This window comes from Budorcas taxicolor, chromosome 14, assembly GCF_023091745.1.
Source record: "Budorcas taxicolor isolate Tak-1 chromosome 14, Takin1.1, whole genome shotgun sequence".
In the NCBI taxonomy this organism is placed as follows: domain Eukaryota; kingdom Metazoa; phylum Chordata; class Mammalia; order Artiodactyla; family Bovidae; genus Budorcas; species Budorcas taxicolor.
The window spans coordinates 75,861,842-75,881,993 of NC_068923.1; the positions used below are offsets into that span (position 1 = coordinate 75,861,842).

At 43.6% G+C, this 20,152-nt stretch overlaps 1 protein-coding gene across 1 annotated transcript in view; it reads right to left on the reverse strand.

Annotated features, from left to right (window-relative positions):
• Nucleotides 1-20,152, reverse strand: part of GRHL2 (grainyhead like transcription factor 2) — a 125,481-nt gene that overhangs the window by 46,414 nt on the left and 58,915 nt on the right. The window contains exon 7 of the mRNA XM_052651829.1: nt 17,174-17,268. Coding sequence (XP_052507789.1) covers nt 17,174-17,268 — 95 coding nt within the window. The remainder of the gene's footprint in view (nt 1-17,173; nt 17,269-20,152) is intronic.

Genomic DNA, 20,152 nt, shown 5'->3' on the forward strand with positions numbered 1-20,152 from the left:
GACAGTACCTCAATTTATCTGGTGACTACATGAATAGAAGAGGCAGTCTCTGGGGAAAAACAGGCACAAGAGATTACATCCTTGATACTATTTTCAGTTAATACTACGTATTATTTGTATTCAACAGAAAACTTTAAACTCACTGTTTTAAAATTGTACAGTTATGTATTCTGAAAACCATTTCATCAGATGTATTATCTGACTCTTGTTTTATTTGGTCCCTTTGAAATCTTTATTCACCTTCAAACCCTTGTCCTAAAGCCTTTCATATCATAGCAACACCCCCAGAAAACACCCTGCAAAAAGCAAAGAGCCACTTCCAGGAGCTGCATTTTAAAAGTCATTCAAATTTTTGATCTAATTCATTTCAGGCCATATCCCTGGTTGGCCTTTTGTAATTCATACAACCGAATCTCTCATTTTTAGTACTATATCTATATAAAGATCAGAGTCTTCCCTGGTGGCTCAGATGGTAAAGCGTCTGCCTGCAATGAGGGAGACCCAGGTTCAATCCCTGGGTTGGGAAGTTCTCCTGGAGAAGGAAATGGCAACCCACTCCAGTACTCTTGCCTGGAGAATCCCACGGATGGAGGAGCCTGGTAGGCTACAGTCCATGGGTCGCAAAGAGTTGGACACGACTGAGCAACTTCGCTTTATATAAAGATCGCCTTTTTCTGAGCCCCTTGCTTGGCAATAGAGACACATTAGCAAGGCAGCACATCACATCAACAGCAGCCAAGCCCAGATGACACATCTTAGTGACATGGTAATCACAACTGTGGACACCATGACACAGGATCTCACTTCTCTAGCTACATCCGGAAACAAGTGCCGAAAGAAGATCTAACCATAAATATGGGCATTCCATTCATTCATGCCTTTTTCATTCATTCATTCTACAAAGATCAACACAAGTTCACAGTAGTTCAAACACAACGTTAGACACTGAGGATATAGAAGAAAGCAGATCCCAGTCTCACGGAGCTAACAGTCCAAGGGGAAGACAGATGAGCAATCCAGCAACGATCAATACAGAGTGGCCAGGGCTCCCCAGAGAGAGATGCGTACAGAGGCCATAAGAACACAGAATACTGAAGTTGAAAGACACAAGTGAAATACACAACCCACAGAGATACTGGGCTAAGGTCAGGGATTCCATAAATACTTGTTTATTATTTAGGAAGATAAAGACAAAGAGTAACTAGAGATGCAAAAGTTCAGTGATTTAGGAGAGCTAAGTGATGAAGACCACTCAGAAGGAAGATTCCATGCTGGTTTTTCCTACAGAATTTTCAGGGTAAAAGGAGACAGAAGATGTCCTGACTGCAGAGAACATTCACTCACGCCACAGATATTTTTAGGTATCTACCATGACTGCAAGGAGATCCAACCAGTCCATTCTGAAGGAGATCAGCCCTGGGATTTCTTTGGAAGGAACGATGCTAAAGCTGAAACTCCAGTCCTTTGGCCACCTCATGCGAAGAGTTGACTCATTGGAAAAGACTCTGATGCTGGGAGGGATTGGGGGCAGGAGGAGAAGGGGACGACAGAGGATGAGATGGCTGGATGGCATCACTGACTCAATGGACGTGAATCTGAGTAAACTCCGGGAGTTGGTGATGGACAGGGAGGCCTGGCGTGCTGCGATTCATGGGGTCGCAAAGAGTCGGACACGACTGAGCAACTGAACTGAACTGAACGGAACCATGTCTCTGAGGCTGTGCTGGGTACCAGCACAGGTACAGCAACAACAGTCCCTGCAGTCACAGAAGTTTGAGGCTAGCTTCCTCAGTGGCTCAGGGGTAAAGAATCTGCCTGCAATGCAGGAGATGCAGGTTCGATCCCTGGGTTGGGAAGATTCCCTGGAGGAGGAAATGGCAACCCACTCCAGTATTCTTGCCTGGAGAATCCCCTGGACAGAGGAGCCTGGAGGGCTAAAGTCCATATGGTTACAAAGAGTCAGACACGACTGAGTGACTGAGCAAACACACGCACGAAAGATTACAATAACTTCACTGAAACCAATCTTTAGGTCAGAAAATGAAAGCATACTTTTCTAGGAACACTTGACTTCTTAAATTGTGATTATCATTATTGGCGATGGGGTTTTTCTTGGCCAGAATGTATAACTAAACACAGCTTTATGTCAGCAAATCAATGCTCACTCTGGTGAGCTATGCAGTTGTTCCAATTTGGGGCTGTGTATTTCATGTAGAAATCTTCCTGTTGGTGGCTATAATTGACAGAGTCCTCAACCAGACTGGTTTTTTTCCCCTTTCCCTCATAAAGCCTCCCGAGTCCTGCAGAAGCCAGAAGAGAAAACTATTCTGTATTTCCCAAGCTAATAGGATTCATGGTTGGCTCAGTGATTGATCCATATGCTTACTCGCCATGGACATATACCCAGACAGGCAGGAAGCAGTATTAATTGTGGCCTTGTCAGCCCAAGGTCTTGGCTAAGAAAGCTTAGCTGATGAAATATGTATATTTATACGGGCCACTTGAGTAGGACAGATCTATGGAAATAATAGATGCTTACTGGCTATATTCTGCAATACATGCACTAACTCGTCCTTGGAGGAGCTGTAACAACGAGCCACCCAGTAGAGAAGGTCTTAATGGTGAAATGAGCTATAGCACACTGGACCCTACCAGGAGACAGTTAGACTTTGGTCCTCTTCAAAGAGATAGGTTCTTAGTAGAAGATCCAGTGGGCCCTCTTTGATTCATGGCAGCCTGGTTCTACAAAAAGGAAACAACACAAGACTCTACCTTCTTTTTCTGCTGTGTTATGTTACCAGAATTATCCTAACAAGTAGGGACTTTATAATAGGGTTGGCACTGCTTTCTTCTTGCCTGGCTGTCTGACCCGCTAGCAAAGCACGCTCTGTGTGCTTGATGGTATCAACTGAGGTCTCGCTGTGCTGCACTTAAAGCCCGAATGGTTGAACTTTAACTGCGATGGGTGGTAGCATGTGGGAGGGGGGCATGGAAGGACATTAACGAAAACCTAGCATTCGCTTGTTTCATCTTGCAAACCCAACCATGCCCAGCTCTAGACACAGCAGGCAAATGTGACAATGAATTTCTTGGAAGTTTATCTACAAAGCACTGTTTGTAAACGTGTATTACAGAAACTTGGAGAAAAGGTACGCTTTCCCTCACTAAATGTTAATCCAAATGTCAAGCACAGAAAGTTCTTTTTAACTTTAGTAGAAGCCCTAATTATGTAAAGAAATGTTGTGAACAATTAGTCTGTCACCCTAGAGCTGTAAATGTTGTTTTCCTATAATTCTTACAGCACGTAATTTATTTTTTAGAAAAATGTTAACTGAATCAACTGTATCCAGGCGGATAATAGATGCAATTTTAATTTTGTCATTGGTTCAAAGATTGATTCCAACAGAGAGATCGTTTGGAAAGGTACCAAGACCTTTTCAGAAACGGAAGCAGTCTCATGACAATTGACAATTTTTAATAAAAGTCACTTTTTGACACATGAATTACAACTCCCATTTTGTAGTTCCTACACAAGAAAAGTGACTTTATCTGGGTTATAATACCTCTCTGTTGTGTATTATGGGTATAGTAAAATTTACTAAAATAAATGCAGAATTAGTGTGCTGTAGAAGTGCTGCATTAACTTGATTATTAACTTCCAAGATTTTTCCAAGAGCTTGCCATTAAAATAAATAGGCCAATCTTGATCTACAAAGCAATTTGGGACTTAAAAAATCATAAGGTCTATGGTTTGATGGAAAGTGTTTATTTTCCTCTTTAAATAATTGTATTTTGTGTTTTCTAGATCCCCTGATTAGAGACTAAGAAAGCTACTTATTTCCTAAGGTTGAGACTCTAAAGAGCTCTTTTACAAGAAATTGCACACATTAGCCTCCAAATTACAGGGACACGACATACACCAAGAAATCCATATTTTCACCATAAAACACAAAGAATATATAAACGTGTTAAATGTACTCTTGCCAGTTTCTCTACTCTTTTCTTCTTGGTTCTTAGAATTATTAACGACCTTATAGAAGGTTTTCTTACGTCTTAGCATTTTTTTCCCATTTATATGATTGCATCTGGTGCAAGTGCAATGCCAAGCTGAGACACAAAGATAAACTAAAAGCAAATAATATTAACATGTGAAATCTCAGTCTTAGGCAATTATTTGTTTCCTCTATGCATTCATTCATCAAATATTTACTGAATATCTCTTCTCTGTGTCTGCCATTATGCTACGAGGTGGAACATAAGAATGCTGAGACAGACTCCCTGCTCTCAGAGAGCTTGCAATTTTGTTGAGAATCTATGAAACTCCTAGATTTCCTGATGCCTCCATTTATATAACACCTTTAGGAAATGATTACAACCTGAATAAATATTTCTTTATTTTCTCCTACAGATACCGTGAGTAGGCACAGATACATTTTTGGTTTACTCACATATTCTACCACATCTTCCATATTCCTTTAGTACTCAATATTCTCCATTTCCAGAATATACCAGGCTTGTTTCCAGTTGCCAGACTTTGCTATGGGCAGTGCCCTCTACCCCCAAAGCTGACCCCATAGATGATCACACTGCCTGTCCTTCTTCTCATTCAGATTTCAGTCCAATGTCAACTTTTCAGAAATCGCCGCCCTGACCATCTAGAGTTGTCTTCCTTCTCCTCCTCCCACAACGAGTAGCTCACCTTAGGATGCTGCTCTTTCTTGGTTTCTTCACAGTACTGAACATTATCTGGATTTATCTTGTCTTTTATCTGTTTAGTACTTAATTATCTGTCTGCCCCATGCAGCTCTAAACCCATAAGAGGAGGGGCCTTGTCTGCCTCAAGCTCCTTCTGTTCCCAACGCCAGGCTCATGGAAGATACTCAACAAATATTTGTCTAACAAATTAAGAGAAAATTACTTTTCTAAATACACAGTTCCTCCTTTATCAGTGTTCTTGCTTTCATAAGCAAAATGTTCTAAGAGCCAAGAATGCTCTGAGTAGCTGAAGCTGTCAAGATAAAATGCAGCAGAGTTGGTTGCTCTGACCAGATTTATCCTCAAAAAAAATGTTATCTAGCTGTATATCAACAAACCCAAATCAAGCCCCAACTATATAGTCAAGTATGAATGTATATATGTACATATCATGTATGTCCATGTATATAAGCTAATGAAGATGATACACATGGATGTTAAAGGAGAAACAGAAATCTAAGGTAGGGCATTGCCCTTGAGGAAAAGGGCAGCTACAACATTCTCATTGTGATGGGGTGTATAAAAATAGGAACTGGGGTGAATATCTCAAGGTATACATACTATGAGAACCTGAAAAAAGAGGAGACAGCTCAACCAGGGAGGATTTCCTATAGGAGTGCTGAGCTAGAAGGAAGAGAAATGGAGGAGAAGAACATGCATGCTGTTCTCAAAAGAGGAAAGAGGCCAGGCTAATGGGAGAGGGGGGTTAGTGCCAAGGAGGTTCAGAAGGAGCCTGAGAAAAGGCAGTTGGGGAGGGGAGACACCAACCAAGATGTTTGTATCCTTGTGATCGAGTCACGGACACTTGATGAAGTCAAGTGTGTATCACTAAGGGCAGATAGACCTGTGGCCACAGTATCCAACATTCAAATTACCAAGAGGACAGAGTGAAGGCTGAGAACAGACCAGGAGGATCAGAAATCGAGGGTTTGCACCCCTTCCAGAGGCCAGACCTCTGGAGGGAAGGACAGGAAGCTAGGTTGCTGGGGTGAGGGAGCCGGGATGTGAAGATGGGGAGGAACACCTAGCTGGGGAGTCTGGCAGAAGCAGGACGGGCAGGAGCATGCGCAGCGGGGCCATGCAGAGGTGTTCTCCCAGGATGGGCGGGTGGTCACACAGCAGAGAGGAGGAACAGAAGGCTGCAAGGCTGTGGAAGGAGGCCCTAGGGGAGCTGAGAGTCCTAGAAACAGGGATTAAATGGGATTAGCTCACAGGTGAAGTTCTGTTGAGAAGAAGGAGCTTTCTATGACGCTGGAGGGCAAAATGAGAGGAAATCACAGCAAGAAAGAAAAAAAAAATGTACAAGAGGCTCAAAATTATGTCTCTGGTACAAATGCTGACTCTGTGGCCTTGGACTAACTATTGAACCTTTCTGGGCCTCATTGGCCTCTTCTTTTAAATAAGTATAACAATCTCTAGCTTGATACGGTGATACTTCGAGATCACGTTTTTAAAAATGTATTGTTTTTCGAATTAATTTTTATGCACGTATAGCTGCTTTACAAGGTTGTGCTAGTTTCTGCTGTACACGATCTCCGTCAGATATGGAGACTGAGGTCTCATTTTTCAACTATAAGATGCCATGAAAATCTTCGGCAACTTCCTATGACCACCACAGTCTCCATCTTCTCAGATTCCTGGTCACCCTGCCAGTCCTACTCGGAGACTCCAAGCTCCTCCTCGCCCCCACAGCACAGTCCACAGAGTACTGCCCCACACGTACACCCTCTGCAACTGCAGTCCCCAGTTCAAGCCCTCCTTCCGACCAGACCACTCCAAGAGCTCCCTGTCCAGACTCTCTCCAGGCATTTGATTCCAAATGGTTCCAGGGTGGTTATATTCACATCAACTTGAACAGAGAGATATTTTATGAAGGTGAATTGATCTGGAAAGCACAAACTCTATCTCTGTGTGACCCTTTCAGAGAGGTGGAATCGCAGGCTTCGCTGGGGAGAGAGCGAAGATGTACTCTCCGGAGCAGAACCCTCGTGGCTCTGCAGACGGCCAGTCTCAGCCACTCGGCTCTGTCACCTGAACAGGTCTTGTGAAGCAGCACCTCAGGACAAGGAAGAATCTGGATATTGTGTAACAACGGGCGGGGCTGTTTCATAAATAATGAGCTCTCAGTGGGAGGAAGAAGCAAAACAGATTGAAAGAGCCACTCACTCAGATTTCTGGTTATCAGTTATGACTTTAAGCCTCTTCTATTCGCGTTTAACACTGAAAACTTCTTTTGAGTTTGTCATAGCTGAATCTAGCACAAAATTCAAAACGGTGAAACGTGGAAACCACACCCCCTCCCCTATCAGCATTGCTCCCCAACCAACAGTTTCTTGGGTATCCGTCACAGTTTCTAGTGTATCCTTCTAGAAACCTGCTATGCAAATTCATATCCTTTTCTTTCCAACACAAATGGTAGCATGGTCAACACAGTTCTGCAGCCTGCTTTTTTTTTCACTTGACAGGACATTCTGAAGAGAGTCCTTTCCTTCTCTTTAAAAGAAAAAAAAAAAAAACCCATGAATATGGAGTAACAATTTCTTTAACACGAGGCTGTTTTTAGCCTCTTCATCTTGTAAACCATGCTGCAATGCAAGCTTTCAGTATGAGCACGTATAAATTAGGGACCGTAGGTAAAGGCCCTGTCCCCCACAGTTTTAACCTGACCTCGGTCTTCACTGAGATTGCTTCCCTCCAGGTAGCATCCTTACAAGCAGGGGTATGCTGTTCAAACCTGTCATGACTCTGCCCTCTGGGTCCCAGGTGGGAGGTCCAAGTATCTGCATTTGTAACCATTTCCCAACTTGCTGCTGCTTTCAGAGGTTCCAGCTGTGAGAAACCACCGCCTGCGTCACCCACTTCGCCGGTCACTTCCTCCTTCTGTCCTGCTCTCCCGTACCCTTCTGTCCTCTCCTTACTGACCACTCCGTCCCTCTCTGCTTCCTCCTCCTCCACGTCCCCTAATGGGTGGGTCTAAAGTTCCCACCTTGAGCCTCTTTCACCCACCCTCCTCCTAGCCTCCCCGCGGCATTTCTCCCGTCTCGCAACGTCTCTCGTCCCCTCCACAGCCACTCTGCCTTCGCGCGGAGCTCCGCCGCCCAGGGTTCTGCTGCGCTGCCCAGTCTCTGCGCCTGCGAGTGCCCCGTCCTGCTACCTGGAGCCCCTTCCCGGCCCCCTCTCAGATGCAGCTCACGCACCACACCCTCCCCTGGGTCTTCCCTGATCCCACACCGCTGGTACCCTCTCTGCCTGCTGAAGAGTTAGGGTATGTGGTCATAACTGTATTAATATCTTTCAACTTTTCATTTGCAAGCTTTTAAAATAAGACATTGGGGGAACTTTTAAATTAAAAATGTAATAGAAATGCTTTTATAAAAATAAAACGAATTAAAAGATAAAACTGTTTACAAAGCAGAAATAGACTCATGGACATAGAAAACAATCTTCTGGTTACCAAAGGGGAAGGAGGAAGGTGTAAATTAGGAGTTTGGGATTAACATATACACACCACCATATATAAAACAAATAATCAACAGGGACCTATTGTATAATACAGGGAATTATATTCACTATTTTCTAATAATCTATAATGGTTATTAGAAAGAATTAGAAAAGAATCTGAAAAGAATCACAACATATACAACTGTATCACTTTGCTATACACCTGAAATTAACACAACATTATAAATCAACTATACTTCAGTTTCAAAAAAATGGCTTAAAACATTAAGTTACCAAAAAGTTCCTGGCTACTAACCATAAACAAAGACAAAAAGACAAGCCTCAGAATGGGAGAGAATACTTGCGAACAGGGCTACTAATCAAGTAGGTGGATACTTATTTGTGCTCAAGAAAAATTTTTAATTTTGTGATTAAAAAAAAACAAAAACAAAACCCAGGGCTACTGTCCTGTCCAGAACATTTGACAGTTATGTACAGAGGTGTCTGAGTCCTCAGCCCAGCCAAGATGGCCTCTGAGAGCTGCAGACACCCTGCTTGGCTTTTTGCCTGTAAATCCCCACTGCCGGGCCCAGCACGTGACGCACAGCAAGCAGGCTGCTTCGAGGGGATGCCAGCCCCTTCACCAGAGACAAGGTTGAAGACACTATGACCACCTCCTCCCAAGACAAAAAGGCAGTATGGAAAGAACACGTGCTTCAGACAGACATTCCCAGGGTGGGAGTCTCTGCTCTACTGTGCATTCACCGTGTAAGCTCTGTGGACTTCAATCTCTTCATTGTTTAAATGAAAAATAATAGCCACTTAAAATATGAATATTGCATAAGGCATATAAACAACTGGCAGACTGCCTGGTATATACCAATAAGTAAGCACTGAATAAATATTAACCATGGTGCACACACACACACACACATATCAGTCTATGAAATCTGTCTGCAGTCTCACTCTACGCATGCACACAACAGTTCATGCATGTGAGTTACGAGCCCTCAGCAGAATTGAGGCCAAAAACCATGGATACTCCACATTCTAACAAAAGATCAAGCTGTTGATAGCTCTGGTGAGATGCCTTCCAAAGATTATTCCTTCCAAATGTGACCTAACTCCAGCTTTATAGCTTTTTCTGCCATCCATTACCTTATAAAACTGGAACAAAGGTATGGCTTTGTTGAAGTTCAATAACAAAGACTCCAGCAAATGTTTACCTTTCCCTTTTAAAGCTGCCTTCATCCACACCACGCCCCAGCAAACACATAAAAATGCCATTTGCCCTGCTTTGCAGTGTGTATCTCAGCCCCTCAAGACTCCTCCCAGGAGCCTCTCAATACTTTGTTTACTTTGGAGACCAAGGAAGATGCCTTATAATATTTCTCTTCTTCCATAGGATGACCTGTTGAAACCTGGGCTCTACTTAGGCAAAACATTAGGACATAAGGGACTTCCCAGGTGGCGCCAGTGGTAAAGAACCCACCTGCCAATGTGGGAGACACAAGAGACATGGTTTCAGTCCCTGGGTTGGGAAGATGCCCTGGAGGAGGATCCCCTGGAGGAGGAAATGGCAACTCACCTCTAGGATTCCTGCCTGGAGAGTTCCATGAACAGAGGAGCCTGGCAGGTTAGTCCATGGCAGGTCAAAAAGAATCAGACTCAATTGAGCACACATGCACACACATTAAGATGCAACTTTTTCTGAATTAGTAATATCCATCAACTCAATTTCATCCTGGACTGTCTGATACGCAGAAAGAGGACTCCCTGGACTGCTGACAGGAGGTCGGGGTCAGGGAAGCAAACTAGATCTTGAACCCATGGACACTCAGGAGTGTGGTTTCCTTTGACCAGTTCTTTGGGTTCCCTTTTAATCCCCCAAATCAGTATTTACACATCTCCCCTTCTCCCTGGTGTCCAGCACTGGAGTTCGGTAGGAAGGGAACACAGTTCATTCAGAAGCATCCCCTTGGAAGACATGATTCATCAAGACTATCGAAACTGTAACTTTCCGAAGCACTTTGCTTGACACACAGTGGAGCCCCATAAAAACTGATTAAATGTTTAGACAAAAAACAAGTGTTGAGAGAAAGAGAAAAGGAAGAAGGGTGAGATAAATTGGAGACAATTTTAATAGCTCTGCCATGATTTGGTGCTAAAAGTCTTTCAATAACCTTACTTTCAACAAAGACTGAACAATTTGCAGGGTTCAAGAAGGTTAGAAAACCTGTATTTCCTCCAGTTTACTGCCTTTTCATAGGCTGTGACCACAGCACTGGCACTGGCACCATCCTGTCTCTGATGCTACCAACACTGAGACCTGAGGATCTCACCTGAGGGGCTGGTTTCCTTCCCATCAGGAGTAGATGGAGTAGAGCCACGCTTGGCTAGCGGACCACTGGCTGTACCTGGAAAAGACAGCACTGGAAAGAGAAAGGGCTGACCCACCCAGGAAGAAAAGGAAGAAACCTGGATCTCACGTGACAAAAGCAAGTCACCCAATACGAGAGCTTTATTTATGTCTCACAATATGAAGCAGCTCATGACACGGACCACATCCAATGTTCTTATGTCCAGTAAAGTAATGCTCAAAATTCTCCAAGCCAGGCTTCAGCAATACGTGAACCGTGAACTTCCAGATGGTCAAGCTGGTTTTAGAAAAGGCAGAGGAACCAGAGATCAAATTGCCAACATCTGCTGGATCGTGGAAAAAGCAAGAGAGTTCCAGAAAAACATCTATTTCTGCTTTATTGACTATGCCAAAGCCTTTGACTGTGTGGATCACAATAAACTGTGGAAAATTCTGAAAGAGATGGGAATACCAGACCACCTGACCTGCCTCTTGAGAAACCTATATGCAGGTCAGGAAGCAACAGCTAGAACTGGACATGGAACAACAGACTGGTTCCAAACAGGAAAAGGAGTATATTGTGACAAGGGTGACAAGGCTGTATATTGTCACCCTGCTTATTTAACTTATATGCAGAGTACATCATGAGAAACGCTGGGCTGGATGAAGCACAGCTGGAATCAAGATTTCCAAGAGAAATATCAATAACCTCAGATGTGCAGATGACACCACCTTTATGACAGAAAGTGAAGAAGAACTAAAGAGTCTCTTGATGAAAATGAAAGAGGAGACTGGAAAAGTTGGCTTAAAGCTCAACATTCAGAAAACTAAGATCATGACATCTGGTCCCATCACTTCATGGGAAATAGATGGGGAAACAGTGGAAACAGTGGCTGACTTTATTTTGGGGGGGGGGGCTCAAAAATCACTGCAGATGGTGATTACAGCCATGAAATTAAAAGATGCTTACTCCTTGGAAGGAAAGTTATGACCAACCTAAATAGCATATTAAAAAGTAGAGACATTACTTTGTCAACAAAGGTCCGTCTAGTCAAGGCTATGGTTTTTCCAGTAGTCATGTATGGATGTGAGAGTTGGACTGTGAAGAAAGCTGAGCGCCAAAGAATTGATGCTTTTGAACTGTGATGTTGGAGAAGACTCTTGAGAGTCCCTTGGACTGCAAGGAGATCCAACCAGTCCATCCTGGGGGAGAGCAGTCCTGGGTGTTCATTGGAAGGACTGATATTGAAGCTGAAGCTCCAATACTTTGGCCACCTGATGCGAAGAGCTGACTCATTTGAAAAGACCCTGATGCTGGGAAAGATTGAAGGCGGGAGAAGGGGATGACAGAGGACGAGATGGTTGAACGGTATCACCAACCCAATGGACATGAGTTTGAGTAAACTCCGGGAGTTGGTGATGGACAGGGAGGCCTGGCATGGTGCAGTTCATAGGGTCGCAAAGAGTCAGACACAACTGAGTGACTGAACTGAACTGAACTGATTCCAGTGAAAAGACCAAAATAGAAGCCTGTTCCTCCGAGCACTAAGCAGCATCTTAACATTCAGGTAATCCTCTGTGGTCACATGAGAGGCCTTTGTAGCGCATCGAGACTGGTTTCATCTTGAAATCACTGTGAACCGAGAAAAGGGCTGTGGACAAAACTAAGGGGCCTGGTTTCAAGAATCTCCTTAGAAATTAGGGAGAAAGGGGAGCCTGTAATTAGGGTTTGTGAGCTCCTGCTCTGGGATGATGTCATCACCGGCGTTCGGTGCCAGGAATCAGAGCTTACCGCTCTTTAATAATTCAATAGGGGCTTGCCTGGGAATTTCTCATCTTGGGAATTAGTGAGCAACAAATCTACTTTGTAGGTACTGGATTGGCTGTGGGGAGAAAGAAACACTGAAATGACCTTGTAAGTGGGAGTCACGTGAAGAAACTTAGCCCTGTAGTCCTCCACTAGAATCATAAGGATGGAACTTAAATACTTTGTCAGCCCTGTGCGGTTCCTCTTCCTGTCATTTTCCAGCTGAGAAGCTAAAGCTAAGAAGGGGGAAGACACAAAACCGGCTATTCCTATGCCTGGAGATCTGGCGACCTGAGCCCCATTTCAGTGTTTTACCTTCTTTATTATCCTGTGCCCCACCCCATCAATTTCCAAACTGTGACTGCAAGGATGCTCAGAACTCACCTACCTGGATGCCACCTAGGTCATTCCCAGGGACCCTGGGACACCCGTTCACATTACAAGAGCTTCTGCTGCTGCTAAGTCGCTTCAGTCGTGTCCGACTCTGTGCGACCCCATAGATGGCAGCCCACCAGGCTCCTCTGTCCCTGGGATTCTCCAGGCAAGAATCCTGGAGTGGGTTGCCATTTCCTTCTCCAACAAGAGCTTCTAGACAGTGGGAAACGGCTCTGGCCAGCAGGCGTCATTGTGCAGAGACACTGTAGCATAACCAGCAGAACCGGTTCTGGGAGGAAAAACTCGGAAGGAATTCTGCCAGAACCACACTGCCCTTGAGACTGGCAACGAACAGCGTTAACACCTTCCCTGGCCAAATTTTCCCCTGTAATTAAATTAAACTAACTGATTACAGTTTCACGTTCTTTCTTTACTTCTGTTCCCACTAAAGGAGAGGTAAGAACAGAATGTGGGTCAGCAACAAAAGACGATAGTGTTCTGGAAAAAACATTTTGTCATCAGGTCTTGATGATGTGTACGTGGGGAGACTACCAAATATCAGACTGTTTTATTCTGTTCTTTTAGTAAATGCACCAAAACCAAAAGTGAAAGTGAAAGCCGCTCAGTCGTGTCCGACTCTTTTGTGAACTCGTGGACTGTGGTCCACCAGACTCCTCTGTTCATGGGTTTCTCCCAGCAAGAATACTGGAGTGGGTAGCCATTCCCTTCTCTAGGGGTCTGCTTGACCCAGGGACTGAACCTCGGTCTCTAGCATTGCAGGCAGATTCTTAACTATCTGAACCACCAGGGAAGCCAAATGTCCAAATAAAAGCTATCTTGGGAAGACACATATTTTTCTCAAATGATGCTTACATGTCTCAAAGAACATTCGTAACGTTTCTTCAGATATAGTGTACTTCAAAGCTGGTCTTGTGCAAATATATATATATTTGTATGTATGTATGTTTATATTTGTATATGTATATGTCAATTTATATATGTATATATATTTATACATATGTATGTACATTTGTATATATATTATATATACATGTATATATGTATATTTATATATGTGTATGTATATGTGTTTGTGTATATATATTTGTATATGTAAACTTATATAGACATATATAAACTTAATAAATTATATATATATAATTTTTACCCTTGAAATGGTATTATTCAAATTGTTGGTAGATATTTACATTTGGACCCAAGTGATTCTGACTTTTTTTTTAATATGTTCAAAGATCAAGATTTACTACCTCTGTGTGTGTTCCAAAGGAAGGCACTGCAGCTCTCTGTACAGGCACCAACTCAGCCTCTGTGCGACCTGCTGCCAGAGGAGCCAGCGGAGGGTGATGGCGTTGCTGACTGCCCCGTTCCTCCCTGTGTTAACCTCCCTGTGTCACTGCTTCCCCTAACCCTGAAAGCCAATAAAGAGGTAAACTGCATATCCGGTTGCTTGAGCGGGTGTGACTCAGGCATGGAAACTCAAATGCTCATGAGGACCAGGCAAGGGAAGTTCCAGGAGGGAGAAAGGCAGAGAAAGCATTCAAGAGAACAGTTGGTGCCTCACAAGAGCCACTCACAGCCTTGCAAACACTCGGGCTAATGTTGCCAGAGTCCAAAAGAATCTGGAAACTTGGATTTAAAAAACAAAAATCTGATTATTAAATGCGGGCAAAATATTTTAAAATTTGGAATAAAAGTACTTAAAGTGCATGAAACCCACATACATTTATGTTCTGTGGACCATATGAAGGTGGTGGGTCACAAATTTGTGTCCTCTGGCCACACCAAAACCAAAGCAGCAGGTGACATTGAATGGGGCACCGATCCCGAAGCCTCCAGTGGATTTCTGTGTGGCTGTTACCAACAGGAACTCGTAGGCCAAGGCAACTGCTTCTGAGAAGTCCACAAAATGAATTATAAACAATTCCACCGTGAGAGGGACACCTTTCATGCCTTGCTTTGTTGTTGTTTCATCACTAAGTCATGTCCAACTCTTTTGGGACCCCATGGACTGAAGCCTGGCAGGCTCCTCTGTCCATGGGATTTCCCAGGCTAGAGTACTGGAGTGGGTTGCCGTTTCCTTCTCCAGGGGATCTTCCAAATGAGGGATCAAACCCACGTCTCCTGCCTCTCCTGCATTGGCAGGTGGATTCTTTACCACTGAGCCAGCTGGGAAGCCCTTTATGTGCCTTGCTTTGTTGAAAACTTTTTCCCAATTGTGTAATTGTGGGGTTATTTTTGCAGCCTGCTTATTATAAAATCAGTTATATTTAAAGAAAAACCTTATGTCCTGCAGCCTGAAAAAAGAAATCTTCTCAGCCTACCTAATGAAATGAATTTAACTTTTATGGTTTTTCTTTAAAAGTTCTCCCACTAGTTCAGCAAAATCCTTTGGAACTATTTCTATTACTTATCCAGACTGTACATGATTACAACTACCAAATAATAGCTACTAAAAATATGTATTAAAGAAACAAGTTATGCTACAACAAGCAAGTACTGCCATTTGTCAAAGCATAGGTGAGCGTAAATGTGTCAGCCTGGAGCAATGCACACATACAAAAACACATATTTAAACAAGACAAGTGAGCCCTGCCTATGGGGAATGAAAGAAGAGTCAGCTACACCAAATTAATTATCTCATTGGTTGACCAGAGAGCCACCATCATTTAAGATGTCCCTTCCGGTTTCAACATTTTCTTTAAAAGGTTCTATTGACTGGTGACAGTTAATACATGCACATTCTAGCAACTTATCATCAGATTCCATGAAAAGGAAAATGAGGGGTGCAGTTTCAGCTGGCTTTACCTTGACAAGGTATTCCAAAGGTGGGATCCCATTGTCTTCCCAGTGGATGGCTGTTCTTGGACCTGCCTCTCACTCCACACACACTGCTGTCCCCCACCTCCCTCGGAGGCTGTTTTCACACATCAAACCCCCCAAGCACATGCTTGGTACAGCAGAGACGATCGGAAAAGTTGTTTTGTTTTTGCTTTGTGTGAGGGAACTGAAGCCCAGAGGGGTCAGACGCCTTGCCAAGGATTCCAACTCCAGGCCCTGACACCACTGCACAGGCTGCCTCTCCCTTACCCAGCCCAGTAATAGCCTCTGGGAGAAGTGAAGGACCACGAGGAGGAGGCCCCGGGCTCGGGTGAGGAACTCGAGGCGGAAGCAGAGGAAAGCCTTGAGGAAAAGCTCTTCCTGCCCTTCTGTGAGGTCCCTGAGTTCCCAATGCATCGCAAGGCCTCCCTCCTTCCCTCAGACGCACCGAGCCCCCAGAACGTTCCCTCGGCCGCTCTGGAGCTCTGTTTCTGCTTGCCCATTTAGGTCACCTTTCTTGGGCCTAACGCCAGTTTCATTTACTTTGTTTTATACCTGAGTGAAATGAGACACTGAGCAATTCATCTTCATCTCTAAATCATGCCCACGAACTCCCATCCAGTTTCCTTTCTCACCCGGCCTTCCCCTGCTCGCAGACAATGAAGCATTGAAAGCGGTTGTTTATGTTGACCTTTTCATTAATTCGAAGACAAAGTCTTCTAACGCCTGCCTAGATGGTAAGTAACCGAAGCAGAAAACAGCTTAGGGTTCATCTGAAACCTTCCCTTTGGTGCAAAATGAAGCTTGAGAATCAGAAGGTACACAACCCAGGATGAAGTGTGGGCACAGCCACAAAGTTCAGTTTCCATACACTCAGAGACTCGTGGCTGGAAAGCAAGTCTGAGTATCCGCAATTCTTGCATTTTTTTACCCAAATCCATGCAATGGTGGATGCTTATCCTCCAGAGATTTTTACCTTTGCCCTTCTTAACTGTGCTGGCACCAGAGAGAAATAAGAAAAGCCTAAGGTCAACAGGAAAGAAATGGCTCAGGGTCACAGTGATGGCTTTTTCTCAGGGAGTGAAGTTCAGAGACCTGCAGCCCTGCTTCCTCCCTTGACCAGGTGAAGCCTGGAAGGGGCAGGAGGCAGGGTGGGGTCGTCCAGCTGCTTACCTATGCAGACAGAAGCTCTGAACGCCATCCTGCCTCCGAAGAAGGAGGCAGTTGCAGAGGTGTTTGGGGAAACTTCAGTACAGGGAGAAAAGATTTTTAAGCCCGGTCCTGTCAGCCCCAAGTGATAAAATGGAGCTTGGGGGCCTGGAGGAATTGGGAGGGACAAGGGGCCTGGCCCTTTCAGCGGGAGGCCCCAGAGAAACAGGTACACCCCTTTGCCTGTCAAAAGGTGATTGATTTAGCTTCTTGGTAACTGAATGTGTGTGACTTCTGGAGAAATCCAATAGGTTCATTTCCCGTTTTTCTGGCTCAAGTTAACAGATCTTTCTCTACTCACAGAGGCTTTTGTCAAAGAATCCGCTGCAGAGAAAGGCCGTGATACTTAAAAGGTATGACCAATGAGTCAATGCTACTTTCTCACTCACTTTTGCTTCTTCATTCACATCCCAGGTGAAGGAAACAGCATTATAGGCAATCTCTTCGATGTTGCCAATCGTATTAAAGCTCTCCTTGTAATCAGCTGTGACATGAAAAAAAAAAAATTAAGAGTCAGTGTTACTGGTGACATGTATTGAAGCATCATTTTCCAATGGGGAAATTGCAACTTTGTCTATTCGGCTGACTGTTGCCATGGCAACAGTTAAGGATTTGCGTTTATGGATAATCTTTTACTACTTACTATTTACTCTATACGAATGTGAGCCCATTCCTGTATTAAAACGGTAAATCTGGGAGAAGCAGTGTTCCTAAATGATTTGTTCATTAGTTTCATTTTTCATTCGGTTTATAAACTTCTTCCCCGAGTCCCTTGTCTCGTACCCACTCCTTCTCCTACTCTCTTTTCTGCCACTTAATTTTGCCAGCAATGCCAGACTATTTTATAGGGATCGTTTTGTAGGACAGAATAATCTATCAGCCAGGCAGTGTCCTCAGGGCTTCAGGAAAGAAATCCAGGAGAGTGCAGAAAAATTTATATTTTTTTACTTCTTTTTGGATTTAGGTACAGAGAATTGAGCGAATCTGATTCAGTTCATTACCATCCACCTGTCAACTTAAGGCCCTCTCATTTATTTATGTAATATTCATTTATTCCTTTTTATCTCCTCTGTCCCCCTGCCCCCACAATAGCTATTGACATGTTTGCTCTATATGCTTATGAAATAAATTGGGTCGATCTGTCTGTGTACATAGCTTTCATTTTCACAAACTGTGCCATGCTATGACCAGGGTTGCCAGATTTAGCAAATATTTGGACCATACTCTAAAAAGGTATTTGTTGTTTGTCCGAAATTCAAACTTAACTCTCAATTTTATCTGGCAACCCTCACTATGGGCCTTTTCCGATGTAACCACTTTACTGGTTGCATGCCTCATCCTGGCTGTGGCTGCACAGAATTCCGTGGTGACCGTCAACCACATTTACTTATCCCCTCTCCCCAGAGATGAGCCTTCAGTAGTTTCCAGCTCTCCGGGACCGCAGACAACACTGTGATAAAAATCCTTGGTCTTCTGTCTGCACTGTCACTGCCTTAGTTGGTCTTCAGGGGTAGACATGATATTCTTACTCTTAATCCCCACTACTACTTCCTGAGGCTTTAGCTTATGCTCACCATCTGGATTTTCCCTCTACTCTTGGCCTCCTTGGATATGACAGCCTACCTTCACTCCATTTCTTGTGTACGAAATAAACACCGACCACGTCTTGCTTGGCTGGCATCATGGTAAGGCCCATCTGCTTTTCTTTGAGATCTGTTTCATTCACAGCTTGATCACCTAATCACGTATGTTCTTTTAATCTAAATTTCTGTAATTATTTTCTAAAATGAAAATTCTAATTACATGCTTTTAATAATTTTTTAAGGCTAAAACATACACCATGACCTACACTGTCCTTCACAATCAGGCCCTGCATGCTTCTCTCTGCTCATACTCCGGCCCCACAGTGGGGGCCAGAACAAGGCACAATGCTGACCGTACTGGAGTCTTTTTTGTTTATAAAATCTTTGCGAATGTTTTTCTAAGTTAGGAGTGAGTTGTGATGACTGACTTTCAGGGTGTATAAAGCATTCTTTGTCTACAATATCTGACATGTTTCTAGTCAAACGGTCATTTCCTCACCTGTGGCCTAAGTGGCTCTGCGACTCCAGGGTCGGTGGTTTCTTGAGGTTTCAGCAAGTTCTCTACGTGAATGCTGCAAATTTTTGAAGTCTGCTTTCCTAAAATTCATATATCTGATCGTTTAAGCCATTTTTTCCTCATTTATCACAAAATCTAAATTCATGTGATCACTTGCCAAAATTTTACTTACTTTTTCTTATTCATACAACACACTTTGTGTGAATTAGACTGAGAGAAGTAGGACTCCTATTTTTCTATCCATGCTACAGCTGCTGCCAAGTCGCTTCAGTCGTGTCTGACTCTGTGCGACCCCATAGACGGCAGCCCACCAGGCGCCGCCCCCCCGCCCCCACCGTCCCTGGGATTCTCCAGGCAAGAACACTGGAGTGGGTTGCCATTTCCTTCTCCAATGCATGAAAGTGAAAAGTGAAAGTAAAGTCGCTCAGTCGTGTCTGATTATTCGCAACCCCATGGACTGCAGCCTACCAGGCTCCTCCATCCGTGGGAGTTTCCAGGCAAGAGTACTGGAGTGGGGTGCCACTGCCTTCTCCGAATAAAACAAAGTCCATAATACTAATGAGCTCAAAATAATCCATAATATAACAAAGTCAGTTTGATTTTGTGTTTAAAAGGAAAAAAAAAAAATTCTTATTATTACTGGGACCTGGATTGATGGTTAACTGCAGGAAAACCTACCTCAATGTGCTCTCAGAATGGCCTTGGATGCATTTCCTGTAAAGGGTAATGTTGGTCTAGACTCTGACCAGAATTCTAGTTCCCTTCTTTCTCACTAAATTTCTCCTTTGGGGGCCAATTCAGTGGGTACAAAGTGGTATCTCAAAGACATTACAACTGCATTTCTTCCATCACCTATGAGTTCAAGCATCTCTTCACATCCAGGATAGCCAAGCAGGTGTCTCCTTACATAAACTGCCTATTCATGCCCTTTGTCCGTAATTTTATTCATTTCTCCGGGGAAACTTTAAGGCAAGACTATGGATCTTCACATTTTAAATAAACCACACACGTTTTAACATAGACGCTTGTGTGATCACCATAGGAAAGTCACAGACCATAAACAAATGAGAAAAATATTGAAAAGCAGGCATAATTTTCTCACCCACTACAAACACATCTGTGTAGCCTTCATTTTTCCTACCTCAGTCTCTGTCTCCCTTTCTCCAAAATATGTAAATATTTAATACAATATTGTAACAATTATTTTTTAATTTGCTACTTTCCCCCTGTAATACATCTTCAGCATCTTCCCACGTCACTAAATAAAA